The sequence below is a fragment of the Podarcis vaucheri genome, assembly GCF_965113315.1.
Source record: "Podarcis vaucheri genome assembly, chromosome: 10".
NCBI classification, from domain to species: domain Eukaryota; kingdom Metazoa; phylum Chordata; class Lepidosauria; order Squamata; family Lacertidae; genus Podarcis; species Podarcis vaucheri.
The window spans coordinates 4,646,508-4,672,350 of NC_138748.1; the positions used below are offsets into that span (position 1 = coordinate 4,646,508).

General features: G+C 42.6%; 2 protein-coding genes across 2 annotated transcripts in view; both read left to right on the plus strand.

Annotated features, from left to right (window-relative positions):
* Positions 1 to 25,843, plus strand: part of STK38L (serine/threonine kinase 38 like) — a 502,631-nt gene that overhangs the window by 326,163 nt on the left and 150,625 nt on the right. The window lies entirely within an intron of this gene.
* Positions 13,683 to 24,926, plus strand: LOC309541874 (uncharacterized protein; the record flags this gene model as incomplete). Its single annotated transcript, XM_082240081.1, is given in 6 exon segments — positions 13,683 to 13,714; positions 13,716 to 13,754; positions 13,756 to 14,029; positions 15,149 to 15,384; positions 16,566 to 18,661; positions 22,066 to 24,926. Coding segments are annotated over 6 exon segments (3,837 nt in total), but the record flags the coding sequence as incomplete, so codon positions are not given.

Here is a 25,843-nt window from a genome sequence, read left to right on the forward strand (position 1 = left end):
TCAGCCAGTTAAGGAAACTGCAAGCAATGAAACAATCTAACTTAGCATGGTCTATGCCCAGTATGAGGAGATGTTTCTGCAGTGCTCCTATTATTGCAGCTAATTGTTTGTAAATAATTGATTTAGGTTACATTAATTGTTTTGCATCTGTTAGGCTTAGATATAAAAATGCAATCTTAAATGTTTATTAGCTTACCCACTCTCTTTTCAAGTCTCAGCTGAACAAAAAGATAATTAGTCCTAGAAACAATTTCTGAAGGACTCCATTTAAGTAATTATTTTGTTGTGTCCTGGAATACGTTTGGTTTAACAAATGCTGTCCCCTAGAGTTTGCAATTTAATGGTATGCTTTGGGCAGGGAGAGGGGGAACTGTGTCCAAAGAGAGTAGAAGTTTCATTTTTTAAATACAATTTTATTTTCAACAAAATTATTCTTTTGCAGTCTGAAGGCTCCCCCCCCCCTTGTGTTTATATCACTTTAAAAATGTCTTGCCTATAAATAACTATAAAGGAACTGAGCTTCTTGATGGCTATGAGCACTGATCTTTACTTCACTATTCAATAAATGGAATGGATTTTGCTGGGTAAGCTCACTGTTAAATCTCATTTTAGAGTGAGCCACCTACACATTTCATGTTGCAAGACCTTGAAACACAAACTCAGGATGATGTCCACATTTTTGAGAGGTGAAACATTAAAGCAGTTTGGAAGTAAGTATTATAGAAAAACTCCAATGCTGCTATTCTGCTATTTTGCTTCCTCTCATGTAAAATACAGGACAAGTGAACAAATGTTTGTTTGCTCCTTATATTTGTCAGTTGCAAGCCCTTTTTGAGATGTGCAAAGACCCCTAGAGGAATTTTTGCTAGTGTTTTTGAAAATCTTTTGGTTTTCCTTAGGCTAGGATGTACTTCACATTTTGCCTTGTATAAATTCACATTGTGCAATGTTCCACTGCTTATAATAAAGGTTTCAGGGGAAACACTTGCACCCACAACAAGGATCTTTGTTGAACTGAAACTTAGATAAGTGGCTTGTTGATCAAGTTAATAGTAGTTGCTATAGACTTGGTGCCCATATTCATGCCTTCATGAACTTGAAGACTCATGTCGAGCAGGGCCAACCCACCCATGAGGCAAGGTGAGGTGACAGCCTTCGGTGGCAGAATCCACAGGGGCAGCAGAGCCAGCATCCAAGGAATGTATCGTCTTCTGCTGCAGTGACAGCAATGTGTCTCCCTGGAGGCAGCTCCCCATTGCAACCTTTACAGCAGCCTCTCAGCAAATAGGAGGTACTCTTGGTCTCTTCCCACTCTTAAGGAGGAAACAGTGGGGTTGCCCTCAGGGTTTTCTGAGCTCTCAACATGAGCCAGAGTGGACCCCTTTGCTAAGCATAGTGATTTAATTCACTGAAATTGGGAATGCTTAAACGCATTACTGTGTGTTTCATTCTGGAATGTTCCTCAGTAACTCTCATCTGTTTGGTTAACTCTGGTCACGTGGGAGGTATCTTAATACATTCTCCATTTTGTTTTGTGTGTGTGACTTAACTGTAATGTCTGCATCTCCATGAACACTGAAGAAGAGACTGTGCTAGATAATTCTCTCTCTAAACACAGTAGAGGAGTGCTCATGCTTCTGTGTGAATGTATGTGACAGAAAGAAGTAGAAAAGTGGATGTTCTCCCAAGCAGTAAGGAGAGGTCTGCTGGAAGGAGAACATGCAAACCTCTCTGAAGGAATTGCATGGCTGGGCTGGGTCATGTGCAGAAGGCTGAGTGCAAGGACTGAAAGAGAGAAAGACACAGTTTATTTGAGTGTTTAAGGAAGAAACTGTAATCTTCAGCTAAGAAAAAATAAGCCCATGTGGGATAAGCATGTGAATGCAAATACTCTGCATATATTCTACTTTAGCTATTTGTTCTTCAAGTAAGAGCTTTTTGAATATTTTAACAAGTGTTTGGACATTGTTTTAATTTCAATAAAAGTGCCAGTATTGCACATGATTTGACTTCCTAGCTGCAGTTTAGGTATTCTGCCAAAACCTTTCTCCCCATGATGGCCCACTTCAACCATCAAGCAAGGTTTGTTTTGATTTTCCCCTTGTTCCCAATATAAATCTTCACTCCCTTCTCTCCTGGTGGGTGGGTGTGCCATTTTGTGGGTCTCCTCAGGCACCAAAATGTTTTGGGCTGGCCCTGATGTCTAGACTACTGTTATCTGAACTAAATGGGAAACACCCTAGAAAGTTGCCTGGTGCAGAAAGTGATGGCACATACCCTCATGTGCATTTATGAGTGGAAGCTCCTCTGCTTCAGCATTGGCAGTAGCTCCCAGCTGTCTTGTAGACACAAATCAGCATTCTGATATTGACCTCTAAAATTCTTAGGAACTAGTGCAACGAAGGCCCACAGTTTAAAAATGAATTGAATAAGGCTGCTAGCTTTGTCTATTGATTTATATTCGGTAACCATTTATCATAGAGGAAAGTGAGAGGCAGATGAGGCTCATCAGCCTGAGAAGGTAGCCCATCTAGGAAAAGGAAAACTCTGATCCTAAACCTCCCCTGCCTTGTGGGTTTTCTTAGGGAGAAGAAAAGCTAAGGAGGAAACCCTACACAAATCCGGAGTGGATTTGATGGCATCTTGTATGCCTCCTTTCAGCAATTCCTGCAGCTGGAACCTATTGCTCTGCTTTCATTTGAACCAGATCATTAAGGCCAAGAGGAGGGTTTGATCTTCTGGGCAGCCCAGGACCTCCAGGCACAACACCCAGGCTTCCGCCCCAGGGAGATTACTTCAGCACTGCTAACACAGTGGTTTGATTTCACCCCTGGAGGCGCACTCCATTGTCTCTTGGGACAGACAGATGCCAACAACAACATATTTGGATGTAGGGTTGCCATATTTCAAACAGTGACCATTCGGATAGAAGAGTTGTTGGGCTTTCTTGCCAAATTCACAAAAGAAGAAAAATTAGTTTGGGGGCTATTTTTTAAGGAAAATCGCCCAAAACGACACTGCCACCATAGGCTGCCATATGTCTGTATTTTCCAGGACATTTTAACAATTTCCACCCAGACACTGCTTCCAACTGCAGTATTCTGGATATGTCTGGGAAATTCCGGGTGTATGACAACCCTATTGGGGGGAATATAAATAAGTTCATTAATTTTCTGTGTAAGGAACAAATGCATCATTTCATAACTGCACCAGTTGTCCTGCAGGCACCAAACATTTCCCTTTTAGTTCCTATTCACTTTAATTTGAGGGCTGGTTTTGAGCTTTGAAAACCTGAGCAGCCTGGCACCAGGTACCTGAAGGATCTCATGACACATGACTGGGCATTGTAGGATGTAATCGCTCTTCCCCATGCCAGTTCTCCCTGTTCCATGCGGATTTGGAATGTTTGATAGACCAGACAGAGGTCCTAATTTGGCCAAGGGCCTGAGGTTTCCTACTCTATGGTACAAGGATCGGCTCTTTCAAATATTTGATTGAACATGCTAAGGGAGCAGAATAGGCCCCAAGGGCATTCAGACACACTTTTCAACAGGGCTGTTATGTCAAGTGTAGGGATGAAATGCTCTTTCAGTTTGGGTTCTCTCGGTTTCTCATTTTTCCCAATTTAAATTCAGTTCTCCACATTTTAACAGCAATTTGTGGTTTTTTTTTAAAGTCATTGTGAAAATTCATCTTGATTTTAGTGTGATTTTCTCCTAATAAACAGATTTTCGTGTGCAATTTTGACTAATATACACCTTTTTGCATGTTATTGTCACTAACATGTGCCATTGCACATTTCCTCAATATTCATGCATTCTTGTGAAGATGGTTTGGAACATTTTTGCAAAATTAAGGTTAGTGCAAATTTTGAAGGACAGCTTCATATTATTTCTGAAAGTGCAAATCTCATTGATTCAGTTTTAAATGTGACCTGAATCACATCTCTCCCCTATTCCTAGTCTAGAATTGTTCTATATTGGTATGTATCTAAGGAAAATCTTCTGTAATGGATTATGCAATTGGAAAAGTAGCACTTTTAAAACACAATGCAGCTAGGATAATATAGGATGATAAGAATGTGTTACGATAAAATGATATCTCAGGGAATTCTTCTGAAATACTTTGCTTGGTTCTAAGTGGCATCTTTAAAGGTTGCACGAGGAGCTGGTGCTTGTTTTATAAAACAGAATATTCAGTGACATATAGAAAATCAGGCAATTAAGTGACTGATAAGGCTTGCAGCTTCCTGCCCTCTTTTCCCCTTTTCATTTGCTACGCTGAATATGCTTTTCTGTATTCTGTGAACCATTTATTTCTTCTGCCTAGATAACTGCTGTCTTGTAGAATAGCCTATCACAATACATTTCAAACATTTCCCCCCATGTACACTTTGAGGTTTCTGCCAGCGTTTTGCTTTCCAATTGTTTTATTGTCATCATCACAGATTATTTGGTTTTCTGCAGTTTACAAGCAAGTTCAATTGCCTGGCCATTTTATGGATTGATTTATTTATTAGGCAGAAAGGAGTCTGCTTGGCATGAAATGATCTATGCTCAGGTCATTAAGCAGAAGAGAATGTGGTGGAGTGTGGTGGAGTCTCCTACTTTGGAGGTCTTTAAGCAGAGGCTTGACAACCATATGTCAGGAGTGCTCTGATGGTGTTTCCTGCTTGGCAGGGGGTTGGACTCGATGGCCCTTGTGGTCTCTTCCAACTCTATGATTCTATGATTCTATGAATGCTAAGCAAAGGCCATCCAAAATTAGCCATTGGGCAGGTGGCTAACTCAGCTCTGGCTAAGTTGTCACTAATGAAAGTTGCCACTGGTGTCTGTCTCGTGTGTGTGTGTGTGTGTGTGTGTGTGTGTGTGTGTGTGTGTGTGATGAAGCCGCCGCCATTTCCTTCTCCCCACAGTTATCCAGTACAATGTTGCATCTGAAGATTGTAATGGTGGCTGATCTATCAAGTGGGGAGTTCTGCTTGCTGACACCTCACTTGTAGCAGCAGCCACTGCCATCTAACAAAAATGTTCAGGGAAATTTAATGGAGCTTATTTCCAGGTAAGTGAGTATAGGCCTGCAGCCTGAAAGTCACTTAAAAACACTAACGCCCATAGCCCTGGTCCTTCCAAGGAATGTGTGGCTCTGTAATAGGGTGATGTGAATTCTCTGGCCTTCCAGAAGCTGCTGGACTTTAAATCATGGGTAGCCAATATGGCAGCCTCTGCATTCTTGCTGTACTACATTCATCAACCCCAGCCATTATGGCCAATGTTCAGTGATAGTGGGAGTTCAGGAATATCCCTGGCACAACATATTCCAAATTCTCCAAATGAGAAATGCTCAATGAACCAACCTGTTTTATTATTATTTCTAATTCACTTCATATCAAGCAAGCCTTTTCAGCATTTATAAGCAACATTTGTGCCTGAGTCATCTCCTGCTGTGGCACTTGATTAAATAAAATAATGTATATGTCCAGAGCAATATTGGGGTGTCACTGGAGAAGATATTAGCACAGCAGTATTACTACAAACACTGGAAATTTGTCCTGGCTCCTAAAACTCTTGTCCCAGCATTCTGTGTGATGTAGTTCACAAGTGCGCACTCACAAAATAAATCACATGTCCTCACTGAGGTGTCAGGGTCAAGGACATAGGTTTGCTTCCATTTATACTATATAGTTTTCCCCTTCTCGGTGAGGATGTAATCAACTCTAGAGAACAGAAAGATGCAGCAGCACCACCTGCTGACAAATGAATACACAGAGCTTGAAGCAGTTTACAATAAAGACAAATCTAAATAAATTATGAACAGACATATTATTATTATTATTATTATTATTATTATTAGCAATTTATATACCACCCTTTATTAAAAGATCCCAGGGTGGTGTACAACATTAAAAACACATTATAGAACATCAATGATAAAAATGATAAACTCAAATCAGTTACTTTAAGCCGAAGTACATGATATCTAGGGACGCGGGTGGTGCTGTGGTCTAAACCACAGAGCCTTGGGCTTGCCGATCGGAAGGTTGGCGGTTCGAATCCCCGCGATGGGGTGAGCTCCCATTGCTCGGTCCCTGCTTCTGCCAACCTAGCAGTTCGAAAGCACGTCAAAGTGCATGTAGATAAACAGGTACTGCTCCAGCGGGAAGGTAAACGGCATTTCCATGCGCTGCTGCTCTGGTTCGCCAGAATCAGCTTAGTCATGCTGGCCACATGACCCGGAAGCTGTACGCCGGCTCCCTCGGCCAATAAAGCGAGATGAGCGCCACAACCCCAGAGTCGGTCACGACTGGACCTAATGGTCAGGTGTCCCTTTACCTTTACTTTTACATGATATCTATATCTAGATAACTAAGATTTAAGTTGTTTAGATCTTTAACTCCCAACCAATATAAAAAGCATGCTGTTCACACAACCACTGGCACAATCTCACTCTCACCATCAACTCACACAGCCACTGCAACCAATGGATGGCTTTAAAAGAGAAGTAGCCTTATCCTTCATTAATTTATCAGTCAATGGCTACTGGCCACAATGGCTATATTTTACCTCCACTGTTGGAGACATTGTGCCTCTGAATACCAGTTGCTGCAGTTGGTGAGAGGGTTGTTGTGCTCAGGGTCTGTCTGTGGCCACCATGAGAACAAGATTAAATGGGAGTCTGGCCTAATCCAGCAGGGTTCATTCCCCACCTCATACAATATCTCCACCAATCAACCACTCGTACCCAAACCACTCACACTCAGCAACACTACGACCCACAAAGACTCACTCTGCACTCATATCCTTCCAAATGCTCCTGTCCGTAGTTGCTGGCTAACCAGTGTGGGTTACAGGGCTGTTTGTTCTCCTGGCTTCCCAAAACTGTGCTGCCACTTACTGAATCAGGAAGGCAGCAGCCATGCTCACAGCAACTGCAGGGAACCCCAAAATGGCACCCACTGAGGGAAGAAAGGGTGTGTGAAGAGCTACATCACAAACAAGGGGGGAATAAAGATCTACGTTGGGAATAAGGGTGGGAGGAGACCAGCAGCAACACCTATTTGCCAGAAGGTCGCTGTAGAGGTGGTATTTGGGGGAGGGGGGCCAAGGAGAAGGTACGTCTGGCCTCCAATGAGTGCACTGCACTGTTGCTGCCACTGCAGCAGTGGCAATGACAGTAGCAGGCGATGCATTCCTTGGAGGCTGGATCTGCTGCCCCTGTGGAATCTGCTGCCTGAGGTGGGTCAACCCTGGGTGCTCAGCATAGTGGTGGCGCAGTGGTGGAGCCAATCCAATGCACTGTGCCAACATAGCGCTGAGCTCCCTGCTGCCTTGCCCCTTCACCTCTTGTGATGCAGCAGTGACGCTGAGAGAGCAACACAGTCTCACAAAGACCGCACTGCCATCGACTCCTGGTCCCTGTGATTGAGAGGAAGTTGAAACTATTGGGTATATCTTATTATTTTGTAACCTTTATCAAGATCTCCGGAAAGAGGACATTAATCTCTGGCAACAGTACATTAAGTCTTATAATAAATAAAAACGAGTAGCCTCGATGTGAATGGCATTATTTACGCAGCTTGGTTACTTGGGAGCAGAGGGTAAGATGCCCTGTGTTGAGAGTGTTAAGACCAGGATATGGTGGGCTGAGGTTCAAATCCCCACTACAAAACTCACTGAATAACCTTGAAATAGTCACTGTTTCTCAGTCTAACAGGGTTATGAAACTTGTTTTGGTGGTGGAGGAGGAACCATGTATGTTTCCTGAACTCTTTGAAATCACTGAGGGGAACTGTAAGCAATAGGAATGAGCGGATTTCCCTCATTCTGTGGGTTCATCCAGCTGTTCTGACTTGAAAGGTTTCAAATTTTGGAGCTGGTGTTTGCGAAGCTTGCCACAGTTTCCACCTGACTCTTTTCTCAGGCTATTGACATGCGTCAACAGTCCACAACTGAATACAAAATGCAATTCATGATAAATATTTTTGCACTTTGATTTAATCACTGTGAGTGTGAATTGACAATCCAAACTGAAAATGTGGCACGCAGTGACCAGGCAGTAGCCTGAACAAGGAAAGCCTGGGAATTGAATTTAAAAATGGAAAAATGGGGGGATTGTTAATATGCTGATGCTGCTAAATAAATAAGAAAGGGGTAGTTTAGAACTCCAAAGTTTGGGATGCCCACATAAGCCTATAAGCCAGGGACTTTTCATACCAAGTGGCCCACAAGAGTACAGTCCACTGTTGTTGCACATGAAGGGAGAGTGAGGCAGGATCCTGCAGCCCTCCTTCTCATAGCTGGGAAAGCATGAGCCAGGCTTGGAGGAGCAGGCAGGAGGAGTCATTGTGGCAGCTTCCCAAAGCCTCACTTACCTGACTTTGGGAAGGCAACGCAAGGGCTTTGGGGGGGGTGTCAAATTTTGCCCTTGCGTGACCCTCCCATGTGACAAGGCAGTATGTGAGCTGTGGGAAGGCAGTGTGGGGGGGGGCATCAGATGTTGCCAAGGGCTGCCAAAAAAGGCCTCAAGGGCTGCATGCAACCCTCGGAACATGAATTGGCTCCCCCTCCTATAAGCAGTCCCAAGAGCAACAGCACTCTTCCCTCTTGCAGTTTCCAGCACCTGTTGTTCAGAAACATGCTACTGTGGTTTGCGATTTGCAGAATTCAAAGCTAGTTTAATGAGCTCCTTTCATGGGGAGGAGAGACTCTTGCATTCTGGATATGCTTAATAACATACCCTCCAAATGTCCCAATTTTCCAGGGACGGTCCTGGTATTACTAAAGCCATCCCAGCTTCTGATTTTATCCGAGAATGTCCCTATTTCCCCCACCAGGGCTGCCGCCACTGAGCTGGGGCAGGAGAGGAGCCGGAGCTTGCTCCGAGAGGTGATGAGGGAGCATCCCTTGGCCTCTCCATGGCCTCTCCATGGCTGCTGCTGCTGCTGCTGCTGCTGCTGCAGGCCTTCTCCTTTGGGCAGCTTGCAGCAGCAGCTGCTGGAGAGCCAGGGAGGAGGTCAAGACACTTCTGCTGCAGAAGCCCATCCCTGTGTGATATGCGGGCTCTGAGGGGCAAGTAGAGGTCAGGGCCTCCCTGGGCAGGAAGAAAGGGGGAGCAGAGCAGAGTGCAAGGAGTTTCAATTTTTAAAAAAAATAATGCTTTGTTCGTCCGCATCTAGTTTTGCCCCTTTCTACAATTTATTTATTGGTGTGTGTTTTTCTTTCGTAAATCTACCAAAGAATAAACTAAAATAAAAATTAAGAGGTTTTTTTCAGGACAGTGGAGGGCATGTGTTGGTGGCACTCACCCTTCTTCTGATAGGGAATGATGTGAAGGGGGGGTAGGGGACAGAAAATGGGGGGTCAAGGAGGGTCAGTTGGGAAGGAATGAGAAATGTCCCTATTTTCTTCTGAGGGCTGTTGGAGGGTATGTAATAAGACCTGGCAGAATGCAAACTGTGTGGGCGCTGCCTATTTTAGAATAAAGCTGTGGGGCGGGGAGAAGAGAATGCATCTTGAAGGGTGTCAAAAGATAAATTCTTGTCTTTTCTCCGGAAAGTGTTGTGGGGAGAGTTGCAACATTGTTCTCATTATCTCAGAGGAAGAAGGGTAGCATTTGAAAGTCAAATAAATTGTATGGAGACAGATTCATTTAATTTTTTTTAAGTACCCATATTGCAGCTTAAGGCATTGACTCTCCTGTCAAATGCACAATAGCAAGGGATGGGGAAAGTTTTAAGTTATGAACACTTGATTGAGACTAGATTGTCAGCAACAGAAAGGCTGCAGCCTCGGGGGCTCTTTAATCTTGTTCAGGAGAGAAGGGGAGAGCTGCTGAATGCTCCTGCCTGCCTTTCAGAGTTGTGGGGGCAGGGCCAGGAGGCCAGGGGAGGTGACTGCCTCAGGTGGCAGGGTCCGCAGGGACAGCAGATCCTGGTGCAGACCTTTAGTCCTCCTTGTTCCTGAGGTAGATCTTCCCTCAGCCATTTTCCCTTGTAAGGAAGAGCACTGCTGGGTGGTTTGCTTCAGGTGCCAAAATGTACTGGGCCAGTCCTGGGCTGTGGGGAGAAAGGGACTGAGTCTGAAATGATGACAATTACAGAATGAATAAAAATATTGAAGCACTGTGTCTCAGGCTGTGTACATACCACACCTTTCATGTGGCTGGGATGTGGGTGGCGCTGTGGTCTATATCAATGAGTCTCTTGGGCTTGCTGATTGTAAGGTCCACACAGTGGGGTGCGCTCCCGTTTTTCTGTCCCACCTTCTGCCAACCTAGCAGTTTGAAAGCACACTGGTGCAAGTAGATAAATTAGGTACCTTTGCATCAGGAAGGTAAATGGAGTTCTCATTGTCATTTTAAATGCAAATTAGGCATGCTTACTATTAGCTGCCTCTCCTAAGACAATTTGAAGGGGAAGTGGAATGAAAGGAAGAAGGAGTCTTGGTACAAAAGTCCTTCTTCTGCCCATAGGAGCCAACTCCTGGGGACCAAGGGGTCTCTGCCCCCTAAAATATTTGAGGGGACTGCCCCCCCCCAAAAGTTAAGCCATTCAAATAGTGTGTGCACACCGGATCATGTGATGGATTATGTGGGGTGGGGCTTGCCTTATAGTATCATTTTTGAAGAAGTGCCCTTTCCCACAGCTAGTCAGCCATTCTTTTTGACTGTGGGATCATGAGGTGAAGGAGAGGAAATTAGGAGGAGCTTTGGGGGAGGGTGGAAAGAAAACCTTTGCTAAGTTTTACAGACATCCATCATTTGTAGTTGGTGATCAGCATGTGCATCTGTTCCTGTCTTGGGTCAGGCTGTCCTGCTTCTCTTGACCTGCCGCCTTCTGTGACCAGTGAGGTCACACAGCCCTGCCACTGCAGAAACCTTTGGAGAAAACCTTCCACTAACCATTCTGCATTCATAAAAAGCCCAATTCATCTGTGTCTGGCTGGGGGGATTTTATTACTGGCATTATCATCTACTCTTTCCTCTCAGCTGACAAATGCATGTTGCAATGGTGTGCCCATAAAAATATTCAGGTAGATGGATTCTCCTGCTCCTCTGTAGCCTGCCAAAAGCATATGACACTTCTCAGGCATTACACCTCCTGTCAGATAATTGCATCTCACTCTGAAGGAAGCCCAATCAAAATCGCCTTAGCCTTAATCGGTTTTATTGATCATTAAACTCCAGAGTCACCAGGTCTGTTGGATTTTAACAAGCGCCTCACAAGAGAGCACTTTCAATCAAAGCTAAATGACGACTTTCGGAAGAGTTTCAAAAGATTCTTGCTTTCTAGCTTTTGCTTCATTAAGCCTGTCAGCCTTCCATATAGATGAGTTTTGTCAAGATATTAGAGTCCCACAGGGGCTCCAGTACAGCATTTGCCAGGCACCTGGTGCAGATTGCTGTAAAAATGTGGCTATCTGTGTGGCTTAGGCCTAGAGCTGCACTGGAGTAGATTTTCATGGCACTTTGGTTCCTGCAACAAAATACGTGCTTTCTACAGTATAGGTATTTATCAGATCAGTAGGCAAGTTGTGAAAATTTGACCCCACCATAGGTGCCAACTTGCACCCCAGATTGCAGGAGGGAGGCGGAGTGTTGTGCATTGTGTGATGTTGTGATGTCACACGTGTATGACCCTGGGCTCCATGCTTGGCCTCCCAATGTGTGTGTGATGCTTCCCACCAGCACCACCAGCACCCTCTGCCCATGGACATGACCCAGACTGCTGCCACCGTCTGCCTGCCTCCCACCACCTTCCCTTCGCAACTAGGCCAAGGCTTCCACCTCCACCGCAAGGCCTCCATTGAAGCCTCCTGCAGCCACAAAGAGAAGCGCAGCCCAGCTTCCAGAAGGATGTCTGCAGATGTAGTGGGTGGTGGGTGGGCGGTGGGGGTCCTCTGCCACAGGCTGGGGGGCTGCTTCCCCTCTGTGGAGCCACCATGCTCCTGGCTTGTGCGATCAAACCCGAACACGAAACTGAACCCAAACAGTAACTGTAATCGTTACTTTAACCCTGACCTTGTTAACCCCAACCCTAACCCTAACCCTAACCCTAACTGTAACTCTAACCCTAACTCTAACTCTAACCCTAACTCTAACCCAACCATAATCCTCAACCTGAGCCTTTTTTTTTTTTTACAACACTTTGCCCCTTTTTGCAGGGGTTTTTTTTTTTTTGTTATTGCTTCATTTTGTAGGTTTGGGTGCTTTCTTTGTTTCTTGCTGTGTTGCTTGATTTCATAGGTTTTTAATGGGCTTTTGTCTTTCTTTTGGTATTGCATCATCTTTATTAGTTTTTTTGCTTTCTGATGCATAGCTTTTTTTGTCAGTTCATAATAATTTTGCCTTTCCTTCAGTTTGCATTTGTTTGGTTTCTGGTACTTCTGCTTCTTTGCGATTCATTTTTGCATTTCTGGTTTTTTGGGCGTGGTTTAGGGGGATTATCAAATCTCATAAAATTTAAGAAATACCACGAGAAACACAAAAACTAATAAATATTCCCAAAATGTAGCAATACCAGAAGAAACATGAAAAACAAGCCAGATCAAGGGAAAAGAAACAATTCACCAAAAACCCCAGAACCAATCAAAGTAAAAGAAGCAAAACAACAAAATGCAAGAAACAAGCAAAACCACCCTAAATTAAGCAAATCAGCAGAAACCAAAAGAAGCAGCAAAGCCACAAGAAACTGGAAACAAATATAAAAAGACAACCAGAAACCCAATAAGCAGGGAACTTGTGGGAGTCCAAAATCACTACAAACCCCGAAATTAACCAACACTTAGCATATTCATTTTCACTGGTTCTTGGGTTTCTGGTGAATGTGCCTCATTTGGGGTTCGTCTTCTGCTGGTTTCATTTCTTTTCCATTGGTTTGCCTTGTTTTTTGCACCTTTGCTTTATTGCTTCTTTTGAGAAGTTTTATTGTTTTTGCATTCTGGTGGTAATACTCATTAGACATTTCTGGTAGCTTTGTTTCATTTTGGGTGGTTTTCCTTTTTTCTTGAGATTATCAAATCTCGTAAAAATGAATCACGCTGGTATGCTTTAGAACTGCTAGGCTGGCAGGAGCTGGGACAAAGCAACAGGAGCCCAAGAGTCTTAGTGGTTTAAACCAGAGTGCCACCCGCATCCCTAGATAAAGAGGTACTGTGGCGGCGGGAAGGTAAACTGCATTTCCATTCGCTCTGGCACTCATCACAGTGTTGCATGTGCCAGAAGTAGTTTACTCATGCTGGTCACATGACCCGGAAAAGCTGTCTGCAGACAAAGACCGGCTCTCTCAGCCTGAAAGCGGAGATGAGTACCGCACTCCATAGTCAAATTTGACTGTACTTAACCATCCAGGAGTCCTTTACCTTTACTTAACATAAAAGGGCTGATTTATTTTACTTGCTCAGGCTGAGTTTATGTCTAGTCTGAATCACATACAAAAAATCATTGACAGTGAACAACTAAACTAAACTGACTTGAGGATTTTTGTTTGTTCGTTTTGTTTTTAAGCTGCTAGTTGAAGACCCCCCTCAGGGAGCCCTGGTATAGCATTTCATCTCCTAGATACCAAACTGGCCTTCTTCCTCATTACAAGAGAGATGAACTGGGGAAACACCATCATAATCTCTTAAGGATGATTCTCAAGTAAAGAAACCTTATGTAAGTCTTGTATGGGTTTCTAATGTTCCTGCCTTGTTAACTTTAACAATGCTTTATTGTTCTAGTTCTGACCTTTGTGATGAGACAACCACATCCACCTTCCTATCTAAGAATGGCTGCTTCAGACATGTGTCTTTCCTCAGGTGCCACTTTGCTGCTGCTGCAGAGGCAAATTCCGATGGCTCTCTCCTTGCTCCTCACCCTGGTCTATCTCACCACCATCAGGCCGGCTGCTGTTGCCAAGGAAATGCTGCATAGGACATGTGAAGAAATACAGGCCTTGCAAGGAGTTCAAGATGCAAGAGCAGTTGCAGGGAGAGTTTTTTCTTATCCCATATCACCATTTGCTTTCCAAGGGAAAATAACTCACTACAAGGTAATGTAGCATTGCTGGCAATAATTCTGTCTGGTACCAGTCACAGTATTGAAATGGTTTTGTTCAGTTGTAAAATATGCTGCAGGAAAACAGCAGGGCATGGATGCCCTTTAAAGAGGGAAACGGGAGTTATTTCTCCCTGTATGTGTATACCACAGGAACACCTATATTTTTGGTCAACCTGTTGGTTATGCACAGTGAATTAGTATTGTTCTAATTAATTCAGTGGTTGTTTGACTTGTGTCAATAACACCAATGTAGTTTTTATGAGGTATAAATACAAAATTATAACAACTGCTTCTAAAATATGCAGCTTTTTAGCAATTATCAGCATGATTCTTATCTCACAAATGCATACTTGGAAATAAAGCCCACAGTGTTCCCTGAGGCTCGCTTCCTTATAAGTATCTTAATTATATCTAAGAGTGTTCCTTTACATCTTGCTGAGAAACTTGCACTCCGGTGTGTAAAATCTGAAATGGCAGCCCTGCAACACAGGTTGCTTCAGGTGAGTTGTCTAAACAACCACATCTTAAGGTAGAACTAGATGTGGTAACTCTGACTTCTGATGAGGAAGCACCTGACATTTTAAACAAAACTGGTAGAGTTTGAAAACTGTAAAATGGTGGGGGAAGCATTTGAAATCAACTCATATTCTTCCCTTTATGACTATTTGATGGTCTGCTCACAATACATCTAGTTTGGCTGTGAAAAATCTAACTTCTAGTTGTTCAGAGTATTTTGGGGACTGGGCAATCTTCCTTTGTTCTATAAATTGCTTGTTATTGACCAGAATGACTGGTAGGTGTTTCCTAAATGGGAGCTAATGAGTAGGAAATAGCTGGCTGTGAAAGACCAGTATTAGTTGTCCTGCTGTAGTGTGAAAATCGGGATTCGTCCATCACCATCCACTGTTCGGACAGTCATCTGCAGGTCCATACACCAGGCAAATTAAGAGAGTACCCAATATATATATATATTTACATTTTACGAATCTGAAACAAACAGCCCTGTTGCATCTAATATGATTGTGGAAACAATATGTATTTTTTGTTATTCATTATTTTGATTATACTACATTCCATCTCCTGTGCCCACATCTTTTTTATAATTAAACAGGTTACTCTGGCTAGTGGTTCAGCTTTACCAATGTGGTTGGAATATAACCCTAACACAAATACTCTTCAAGGACTGCCAATGGTGGAGGAGAGTGGAGAATACCATCTAACTATAGTTGCATATGGAGAGCCTTGTGGCTGGAAAACACCAACAGCTGGTGCAAACTTTGCAATTCATGTTCACAGCGATGCTCTTGTCCGTGAAAAGGAAGTGGCCACAGACCAACAGCATAACAGGTAAGTTGCAGTGATTTCCAAAAAGGAATGCATTTGATTAAATTGATCATTATTTTATTTATTCTGAACTATGTGCAAGTGTGTGTGTGTGTGTGTGTGTGTGTGTGTGTGTGTGTAACATATTCAGAACAAAGCTGGAAAAAGACACAAGTTGGATTCAAGGTTCCATCAGCAAAACTTAGGTCTCATCTCCTCCTTCTCCCTGCAGCCCCCTATACCTGCCATCTGCTCTGGAGGGTTGGGGGACCCTCTGAAAGAGTGAGAAGCAGCACAGATGACTGCAGAAAACCAGGGGGGGAATAAATCCCCTCCCTTCACTTCTGTTCAGAGAACCTCTGCTAGATCCAAGCCCTTTCCTCAAACAGAAAGACACATTTCATATAGTTATTAAATAACATTAGAGATAAAATAAGTGCCCTTGGCATCCCTTAGAATAACTGCCAGGGGGTGAAAAGCACTCTGCCAGCTGACTAGGAGTGCCTTTTCCAGCTTGGGTTGTTTGTGGACCAGGATAACTTGACCACAGTAGTCCAGGCACTGGTAACTTCAGGTTTAGATTACTGCAATGCAGTAATTACTGCAATGGGGCTTCTCTTGCAATTGGTTCAGAAACTGCAGTTAGTGCAGAGTGCTGAAACACAACTGCTGCAGGAATAAGACAAGAGCATATTTACACCTCTGCACAAAGGTCTGCACTGGCTGCTGACCTGTTCCCGGCCCAAGTTCAGGGTTTTTCTCTTGGTGCCTAAAGCCCTTAACAGCTTGGGGACAGTTTGCTCAAATGATTTCCCTTGCCCTTTATGTACCTACTCAACCACTTTGATCTACAGAGCTTGCATTATTACAAGTGCGTATAATAATCATTCCACAGTTGTAAGGAGTCAGTTTTTCAGTATGACAGCACCTATGCCTAATAACTCCCTTCCTATTAACATTAGGCAGGGACCCTCACTATATTAATTTAGACACCCACTACAAACTTTATTTCAACAAGCTTATTCAGATAGATAATCTACCATTCGATTTTACATTTCGCTGACTTGATCTGCCTATTTTGCTTTACGTATACTGTACTGTTCAGAGATTTATTATTATGCTGTTTATATGTTTTTTTCTAAATAAGTAAGATAACCCTTTTTAACGCCAAATTATTTTAATAGCACATGTTTTGGGGCTTTCAGTATCTGTTCTGCAGCACTGTGTGAAAGGGGAATGTCGGTCACCTTTGCTGAGATTATAATTCATACAGAAAATTATTTAGAAATTCAAAAGCGACTAGATCTAGTTTGCACCATGGCAGACTATCTCCATTTGCATCCCTCCTCATTGACACTTGCTTCATTTGAAACCCCATTTAATAAACACTATTGGAATCTAACCATATTAGCTGAAGACATTCAATACCTCAAGACTATGAAAAAGCATTGTGTTGGAATCCACTGGCCAGTTGGGTTTGGAGTGTTCACTATGCTTTATGAATTAGCACAAATTCTACAACACAATGTGGTGTCAAACCATCTCTCACAGCTGCTGGGGTATGAAATTGCTGGCTGGAGAATACTTAAAAAAGAAGGCAATGGAAAAAATCATTTAGGAAAGCGGAAGAGGAGGCAATTAATGGCCACCCCTGGACTCATACTGAGACCAACCAAAATAGAGTCTTTAACAATTTTGTCAACTACTATGGTATACACACAGTCTGCTATAATACCTAGTGAAAGTTCATCACTTTTGTACGAAGCTGTAAAAGAAGTTATCCCCACTTACATGGATGCCTTAGGGTCCATGGACATTCAAATGTTACTGAATGGTCAGATTAGAACACAAGTATCTGGCTTTTTCCAGTCACTTTCTTCTGAACTTTCACCTTCTCTGGTATCACCATCAACAGAATTTGAGGGTAAAGTGGCTTCCAGAACACCAACAATATTGGAGGAACTACAGTCTCAAGTGCCACAACAAAATTTGTATTCTGTGCCTAAAAAATCCAAGCCAAAGCACAGTTCCACACTCTATTTTTTAGATTTTTCTGTGCCAATGAGCAAAACACAGATCTCAGTACCTGCTCACAACATGGAAACTTCAGTTTCACCAGACGTAACTGCTTCTAGAACAGCATCTCTAGCATACTCAGAGGAATTAACAAGAAGTCTTGATTATACAGACCCATATGCACAGCTAACAACATCTGGATTACTATCTAAAGACACCATATATGTTGCAAATCTTCCTCTACCATCTATATCAACACTGATGAATTTAAGAGCATCATCTAGAGTCCTATTTTCCAATGTTGTAGTTTCTTTGCTCTCATCAGATGGTAGCTACGAGATTCAAGACCTACTGAGCAACAACAAACATGCCTCAGAGTCATTTATGTCTTTACCACAAACTACAACGCTGATTGATGTGCCCAGCAGGAATATAGGCTTCAGTTTGATTGGTATTACATCACTAGGCATAAGTGGTGCTTCCGTCCACAAATTTAGACTGCCAGTCAACACAAGTCCGTCTCAGTTCTATTACAGTAACAATGCTTCAGCTTTGGCAATGCATAGCAGTCAGCAATTCAGGATATCCTCATTTGTCCATTCACTAGAATTTGGATTTCTATCAAGAACAAGCAACAGTCCAGCAATGGCTCCCTCTTTATCATTATCAACACCGGCAGAATTCCCTGTATCATTTGGACATAGTAATATGATACCAATGGGGAAAAATTTGTCTGAAAGGACACAGGTTAGCCAACAGGTAATTAAAATATACACACTGGCATCAGAGTCTTTTATGACTGTTCAAGAGACAGACAAACTTTTAATTTCAAAAACCAAACTATTAGCTCCTAGCACATCCCAGATGGACACTCTCCTGTGGGAAACACAACATTTAATTTATGATGTATCATCCAGTGCTTCAGTTTTAAGCAGCAGATTCCATGAAGGTGACCCATCTTATAAAATGAGCCAATCATCAGAGTGTTATTCTTATGATGCTTTGCTGCCTACCTGGTCTACAGAATTTGCTGGCACCCCCAAGTTATCTTTTTCTACAGATGAAATTGGCTCCTATGACAGCAATGCTGTTAGAACTCACAAGCCATGCTTTGATGCTTTACAACTAGACACAAGTGATCTAAGCTTGGATAGCTCATTTGGAACCAAAATTAACTTCCAAATTACCAGGGACTTAACATTAGAACTGTTGGGAAAGTCAACTATTACTTCCAATAAAGATATGTCCAAACAAACTGGATTCTATGTCACTACTTTATACCAAGGTAAGCTATTAATATTGGTGCGTCAAATTTTGATCCAATGTGAGTAACTCACACCAGGTTTCATTAGTATTGTTACTACTGCTACAACCTCAATTTATGTATATACCTCCTTTTGACCAAAAGCCCTCCCCTCCCCATGACTAGCATAATAAAAGAACAAAATGTACAGTATAGTTTAATAAGTAAGCAAAAGACAATAAGCAAGCAAAATAATATGGCAGCCAAATAATATGACCATATAGAAGGGCAGTAAGAAGGAAGCATTCCCAAGCTAAATGGTTAAAAGGTGCTTAGCTAAAAGGAACATTCTAGGCTTAAAACTCTAGACAATGAGAAATATTCAGAAGTGTGCCCTAGTTCAAAGAATTAAGGGGCACTCACAACAACTCCCATTCTAACTAATTTTCAGGGGTTTGGCCCAAATAACCTTAGTAATTAACAGTTGTCCAATAACATTTTAAACAAACAAAAATAAAATTAGGAATACTAGCAATATTAACAGTTGCCACAAAAAGGAGTGAGACCCACACCCCACCCCATGCTTTTTAGGTGAGTAAAGTCTCCCAAGAGCTTAGGATAAATAGGGTGCAACTCTTGCCTTTGGGCCAACACAAGGTAAGGCTTCTCTCTCACACAGCAGCTGATTAGTCTCCATGTGTGGTACAAATGGGACCATTCCTCCTCAGCTGCTACACCTCAGGCCTTTCAGGGAGAATAGCTGTCAAGATGACACATAACACATAGGTTTACACACAGAGATGTTTGGAGGTTTCATGACTAACGACTGTTTTTGACACTGAAGCTATTTTTTACCAGTTTAATGTGATTTTTAATTATATTTAAATTGTTTTCATGGTCTTATTAAGTGTGTGCTTAATGCCCTGGCATTCAGACAAGATGAGGAGCAGTAAATACACATCCATTCTCACGTCACCTCAGATGTTAGCAAGTCACTCCCCATCATCTGTTGTATACTTTCAAATTATTTTACCCATTTCATGGCTGATTTGAACTTGTGGCAGCATTACTGTAATAAAACCAATTACCTTGAATAAGCAAAAGCTTTCTTCTCTCAGTTCAAGTGAAATGCTTAGTTATGTTTGTTTCACATTTCTGTCAACTGTCTGTAGTCAGTTTACAATTCAGTCATACGCTGAACTAACAGGGCAGCAATTTTTTCATATATTCCACATGTATTCCCCCCCCCCCAGTCCCCCACCTTCTCCATAATTTGCATTTTTTGGTAGGGGCTAGAATGATGATATTGTACAACAGTGTAAAGGGTGCAATGTGTGTTGAGCAGTGAGAAGCGGTTTGGAAACAAAAGGAAGCATGGAAGATTGTCACAAAACTCCTATAATTGTTATGTTTTGTGAGTCTTTGGGCTTTAGTGGCCCTTAAACACCGAACAATCATCCAGCCCCTCCCTCAAGTACACCACCCAGGTGTCTGTCCTGTGATAGGTGTAGGGATCCTAGTGAGAAGACTTCCTTCAAGGGAGAATAAGGCTGCGCACACACCTATGTTTTAAAACACATGGCTCCCCCCCCCCGAATCCTGGGAACTGTAGTTTACCCCTCACAGAGCTACAATTCCCAAAATCCTTAAGAAATTAACTCCCAGGTTTCTTTGAGAGGACATCATATACTTCGAACATCACCTACTTTGCCTCTGTCTTCACTCAAAAGGAAAGCGATGCCCAACCTGGTGATAATAGAATAAATGAGGAGGGAACTTTAAATGAATTCAGATCTCCAGGGCTGCATCCAAGGGTACTAAAGGAGTTGTGGATGTAACCTCAGTGCCTTTGTCTATGAGCTTTGAGAAATCTTGGAGAACAGGTGAGGTCCCTGCAGATTGGAGTCAGGCAAATGTTGTCACCATCTTCAAAAATGTAACTACCAACTGGTGAACTTGACCAGGAAAGGTCCTAGAATAGATCATTCAACAGTCGATCTGTAAGCATTTAGAAAAGGATGCTGTGATTACTAAGACCCAGCATGGGTTTCTCAAAAATAACTCATGCCAGACCAATCTGATTTCTTTTTTTGATGGAATTACAAACTTGGTGGATATGGGGAATGCCGTGACTTCAGTAAGGCTTTTGGCAATGTCCTCCACAATATTCTCATGAGGAAGCTGGTAAAATGTGGGTTGAAGTATTAGGTGGATTTGTAGCTGGTTGACTGACCGAACACAAAAAGTATTCATTAATGGTTCCTCGTCATCCTGGGGAAAAGTTACAAGGGGGTGCCACAGGGTTCTGTCCTGGGCCCATTGTTCAACATATTTACTTGGATGAAGAAACTGAGGTGATGCTAATCAAATTTGCAGATGACAAAAACTGGGAAGGGTAGCTAATGCAGCAAAAGACAGAATCAAAATTCAAAATGACCTTAACAGACTGGAGAATTGGGCACAAGCTAACAATAGGGACAAATGTCAGGTTCTGCACTTAGGCAGGAAGAACCAGATGAACAAATATAGGGTGGGGGACACCTGGCTTACTAGCAGTACATGTAAAAAGGATCTAGGGACCTTGGTGGACCACAAACTTAACATGAGTCAACAGTGTGATGCAGCAGCAAAAAAAAATGAATGCTATTCTAGGCTGCATCAACAAAAGTACGGTGTCCACACCAGGGGAAGTCAGAGTACCACTCTATACTGCCTTGGTTAGACCACACCTGGAATATTGTGTCCAGTTCTGAGTATCTCAGTTTAAGAAGGATGTTGAGAAGCTGGAACATGTGCAGAGGGGGGCAACTAGTATAATCAAGGGTCCAGAAGCCAAGCATTATGGGGAGCTGGGTGTGTTTAGCCTGGAAAAGAGGAGACTGAGGGGAGATAAGATAGCCACCTTCAAATATCTAAAGGACTGTCACATGGAAGAAGCTTGTTTTCTCCTGCTCTGGAGCGTAGGACTTGATCCAATGGCTTCAAGTTACAAGAAAGGAGATTCTAACTAAAAATCAGGAAGAACTTCCTGACAATAAGAGCTGTTGAACAGTAGAACAGTCTCCCTCAGGAGGTGGTGGACTCTCCTTCCTTGAAGGTTTTAAAGCAGAGGCTGGATGGCCATCTGTCATGGATGCTTTAGCTGAGATTCCTGCACTGCAGGGGGTTGGACTAGATGACCCTTGAGTCCCTTCCAACTCTTAAGATTCTATAATTTTATGGTGTGGATGCAGCAGAATTGAACTGGCCAGAATTACACCTGGGATGATCTACCTGAAGCAAGAGGTCAGCTGTCTTAGTGGGGGTGAGACACTAGGGCCTATCTCAGAAAAATTCTGTGAGATAAATTGACATAAACATTTTACAAATTCCTCTTGTCATTTTTTGTCAGACTTCTGAAAACTTGGTTTTTATATTTCCTCTCTGTTACCTTCACTCCTATGTAGGTCCAATAAACACCTCCCCAAGAGTTGTTAATGCCATTAAGTGGATAACAGCAACAATTGGACACAATTTTTCCTTTTCAGTACCTCCAGACACATTTTATGACCAGGAAGATGGAGATACAACTCAGCTGACCCTTGAAATAAACCCAGCCGATGGTTCACCAACAGGTTCGGAAAGCTGGTTGCAGTTTAATTCAGATTATCGAACCATGTATGGTTACCCACTTGATCACGATTTTCAGTATTCACCTCAGGAATTTTTACTCTTCGCCACCGATTCAGGAGGGCTGAAGACATCCGATACCCTCACAATTGTACTACTCAGGCCAACCGCTATCCCATGTCATACTTATACCATAAGAACAAAAAATAGTTACCACTCCTTTCTGAGAGACAGGGATAGAGTTAACCTGTTTTTTGAGAAGCTTTCCAAGTATTTGATTTCTGGCTGCCCTGGCAATATGACACTACTTGATCTCAAACCCGGGTCCGCTGTGATCACCTGGTACAACAGCTGTTTCTGCACAAGGGCCAGTGGATGTGCAAGGGATGAAATCCAGGGTGTGCTGAGGAAACTAAGAGTACCTGGTGGAAATATAAATCCACATTTTGTTGAGGCAATGTTGCCAGCCTACAAAATTGATCGAATTGAAGAAGTTGCTTTTGGTGGAATCTGCTCACCAATCACAAAACCAGTGAATGAATCCCTGATATCAAACAGCACCTTGGCTACATTTGACAACCATTGCTGGATAAGAAACATTTTTACTTCCTTGTTAATAAGTGTATGCATTACAATTATAGTGATTCTGACAGTTGCCTTCCACTGCTGTAGACATCCCAAGAAAATAACTGGATTACAATCTACAACATCTCATGGAAGACCCTTCTTCAGCTACATTGATTTGGAAATGGATATGCTGAAATCCCGGAAGTCACCAATGCTTGAACAAGAGAGCCCACCATCAGCTCAGTTATGGTTGCCTGTTCCAACACCTTCCCCTCAGCATATCTACAGAACAAACAGAAATCTTATTGCCTCAGGTCTACCTCCACCACCAAAATACAGACTACCACCATTTTATGGAATGCAAGAACCTAGTGAGACTCACCAGGATACTAGTCCCAGAAGGTATTATCCCAAAGCTAGCCTATACTGAGAATGCTATTCTGGGAGGGGCAGATTTTTTTCATGCTTATATAGAATTATATAGGAATTATTAATGATGATACATTAATAAGGAAGCTAAAGAAATGCCAAGTACAACAGATTTAGATACAAAATCCTATGACATAAGGCAATGTGTTTATTGTAAACACAAATATCTGCCATGTACAAAAAGCCTAGAAAAAACACAAGCTGCTTTTTCACAGGCAAGGACACCAATAACAATCAGAAACACCACCACTTCCACCTGCTTTATCTCTTTTATACTCCCTGGGACAATAAAACAGTATTCCCAGTGGTACTGTAGATGTGTTAATGATTATGTTATTTTCTTAAAATTTCTGTAGATAGTTATTGGCAGAACACTTAAATGTTATGAATCAAAGCCAGGAAATCCTTTTTTAAAGTGTCAGTTTTTTATGATGGGAATAGTGTGGCAGCTGCTGTTCCATGGCTTCATCCATCCCATGTCAATCTAGTAAACTTAGGAATATAAAATTGTCGCACGGGAAGAACTATGCCAATATTGCCTCCTCTCATCCAACATGAGCGTAACGGACTTTTCCACACATTTGCTTTCTTCTGATGTAATTTTTACATGTGATTGAGGGAACAGGAAGAAAGAAACCATGTCACTTAAGACCCAGTCCTTTAAATAAGCTGTAACATGATGCATGCTGTAGGCATTAACTGTTTTCTCTTGCCTAGATGGTGTCAAAGAAATACTGGGAGACAGAGTTCAAATCCCCAGTTGGGCATTAAGCTCACTGGGTGGTCTTGGGCGAGTCATAAAACTCTTCGCCTGCCGACCTCACAGGGTTGTTGCAAGGATAATATTGAGGTGGCGAGAGCCACACATGCCACCTTGAGCTGAAGGAATACAAATGCAATAAATAAAAGAAATTAACTTCTTACTAGCTTCATGTGCAGCAACTTGCTCTGTAGACATTAACAGACGCTTACTCTCTCAAAGCCATTAGATTCCGATTACTGCTGAGATGGAGAACCTGTGGCCCTTCAGCTGTTGTGGAACAACTCACCGTGCTGGCTGGGGGCTGCTGGGAGCCATGACTCCAACAACTAGAAGGCCACAGCTTCCTCACCAATGCAGTCCTAATGTCTGCTTTTAGAAGCACAGGAGCAGGCCAGACTTGGTCTTTTCTTGTGCTATGACTGCCACAGGTTCCCCAAAACCAATGTTATCAGTTTTCAAAAGTATTAATTTAAAGGTGTTATAAGTAAGGAACATTGTTTTACTTCACATGTTTTTTAAATAATTTCCAGATTGCTTAAGACTTGAAGGGTAATCTAAGGTAAGAGCTGAAAAGGGCAATGCCTTCCATTTAATCTTTCTTATACCATCCCAGTAAAGCAGGCATGCCTAAAATGCTAAATGATTAATATAGGATTGCTCAGCCTAATTAGAAATATTTCTGAGTGCCTTCACTGAACTCCATTATGCTATCTTGGAACCAAACATCCCCTTTACTCCCAACACACAAGCAGGTAAAAAGCTGACAAACACCTTAACACCAAATACACCTTAACAATTAAATCAAAGCCACACCCACACAATTTGGGACCAGAAATCATTTCCCATCTAAGAAGTTTGTTTTTCTATATCTGAACCATGGCCTATTTCTGAATAATAGATTACAATTTAATTTAACATGCTGAAATGGCTGCTAGTCAAAGAAATCCAGGAAGGAGCCAGAGTGTTAATTTTTGGCTCGACCAAGTGCTTTTAACAACCAGCAAAAAGTAGCTGAAACAACAGGGAGCAGTTTTAATTTAGGAATAAACATCACCAACAAAAAATTGGCTTATTAGACATATAACATATTTTTCTGAAAAACCAAGTTTATTCTTAAACAATTGTTCACATGCTTCCCTCTCCCATCACCCCACAATTCAAAAGCTGTGCTGGCCAATACGGAGTTGCAATCAATAATACTATATTTGTATACAAAGCACAAAAGAATGCTATCTTTATAGCTTTAACAGTGTTGCAGGGCTACTTCCCCTTCTGTAACTGTTTTGATCTCAGGTATTAGCTGTGATAGTTGGCATCTATTCCCCTTTGCAACAGGGTTTTACTTAATGTATCAGCCTTCACATCCACTATGCAGTAAGAGAACTAATGGAGAGAGCCCGGTGTGGACTGGACTGTACAAACACCCTGTAGCCATGTTGCTAATGAAAACAGCTGCAGCCTGTCTTTCTGTATAGCCCAGTTTAGATTTACGTTTCTTGCAGTGGCGTAGCGTGGGTTGTCAGCACCCGGGGCGAGGCAAGTAATTTGCGCCCCCTAACCCGTGGATTTGTGCCCCCTAACCCCCAGATGTTGCGCCCGGTGCAGCCGGCCCCCCCTGCACCCCCATGCTACGCCACTGGCGAGCGCCTCCTAAGCATGTGCAGAGCGCCTCCCTCCGCCCCCGCCGCGCGGAGCTCAGCCTGGCAATCCCCGGCACCTCTCCTCTCCTCTCTCTCTCCCTGGAGAAATGAAGCAGTGACCCGGACAAGGAGTAGTGAAGGATGGGCGTGTTTCATCCCTGATCCGGATGAGATCAAGGCGCCGGCAATGGGAAGGAGGCGGGGGAGAAGCAGGAG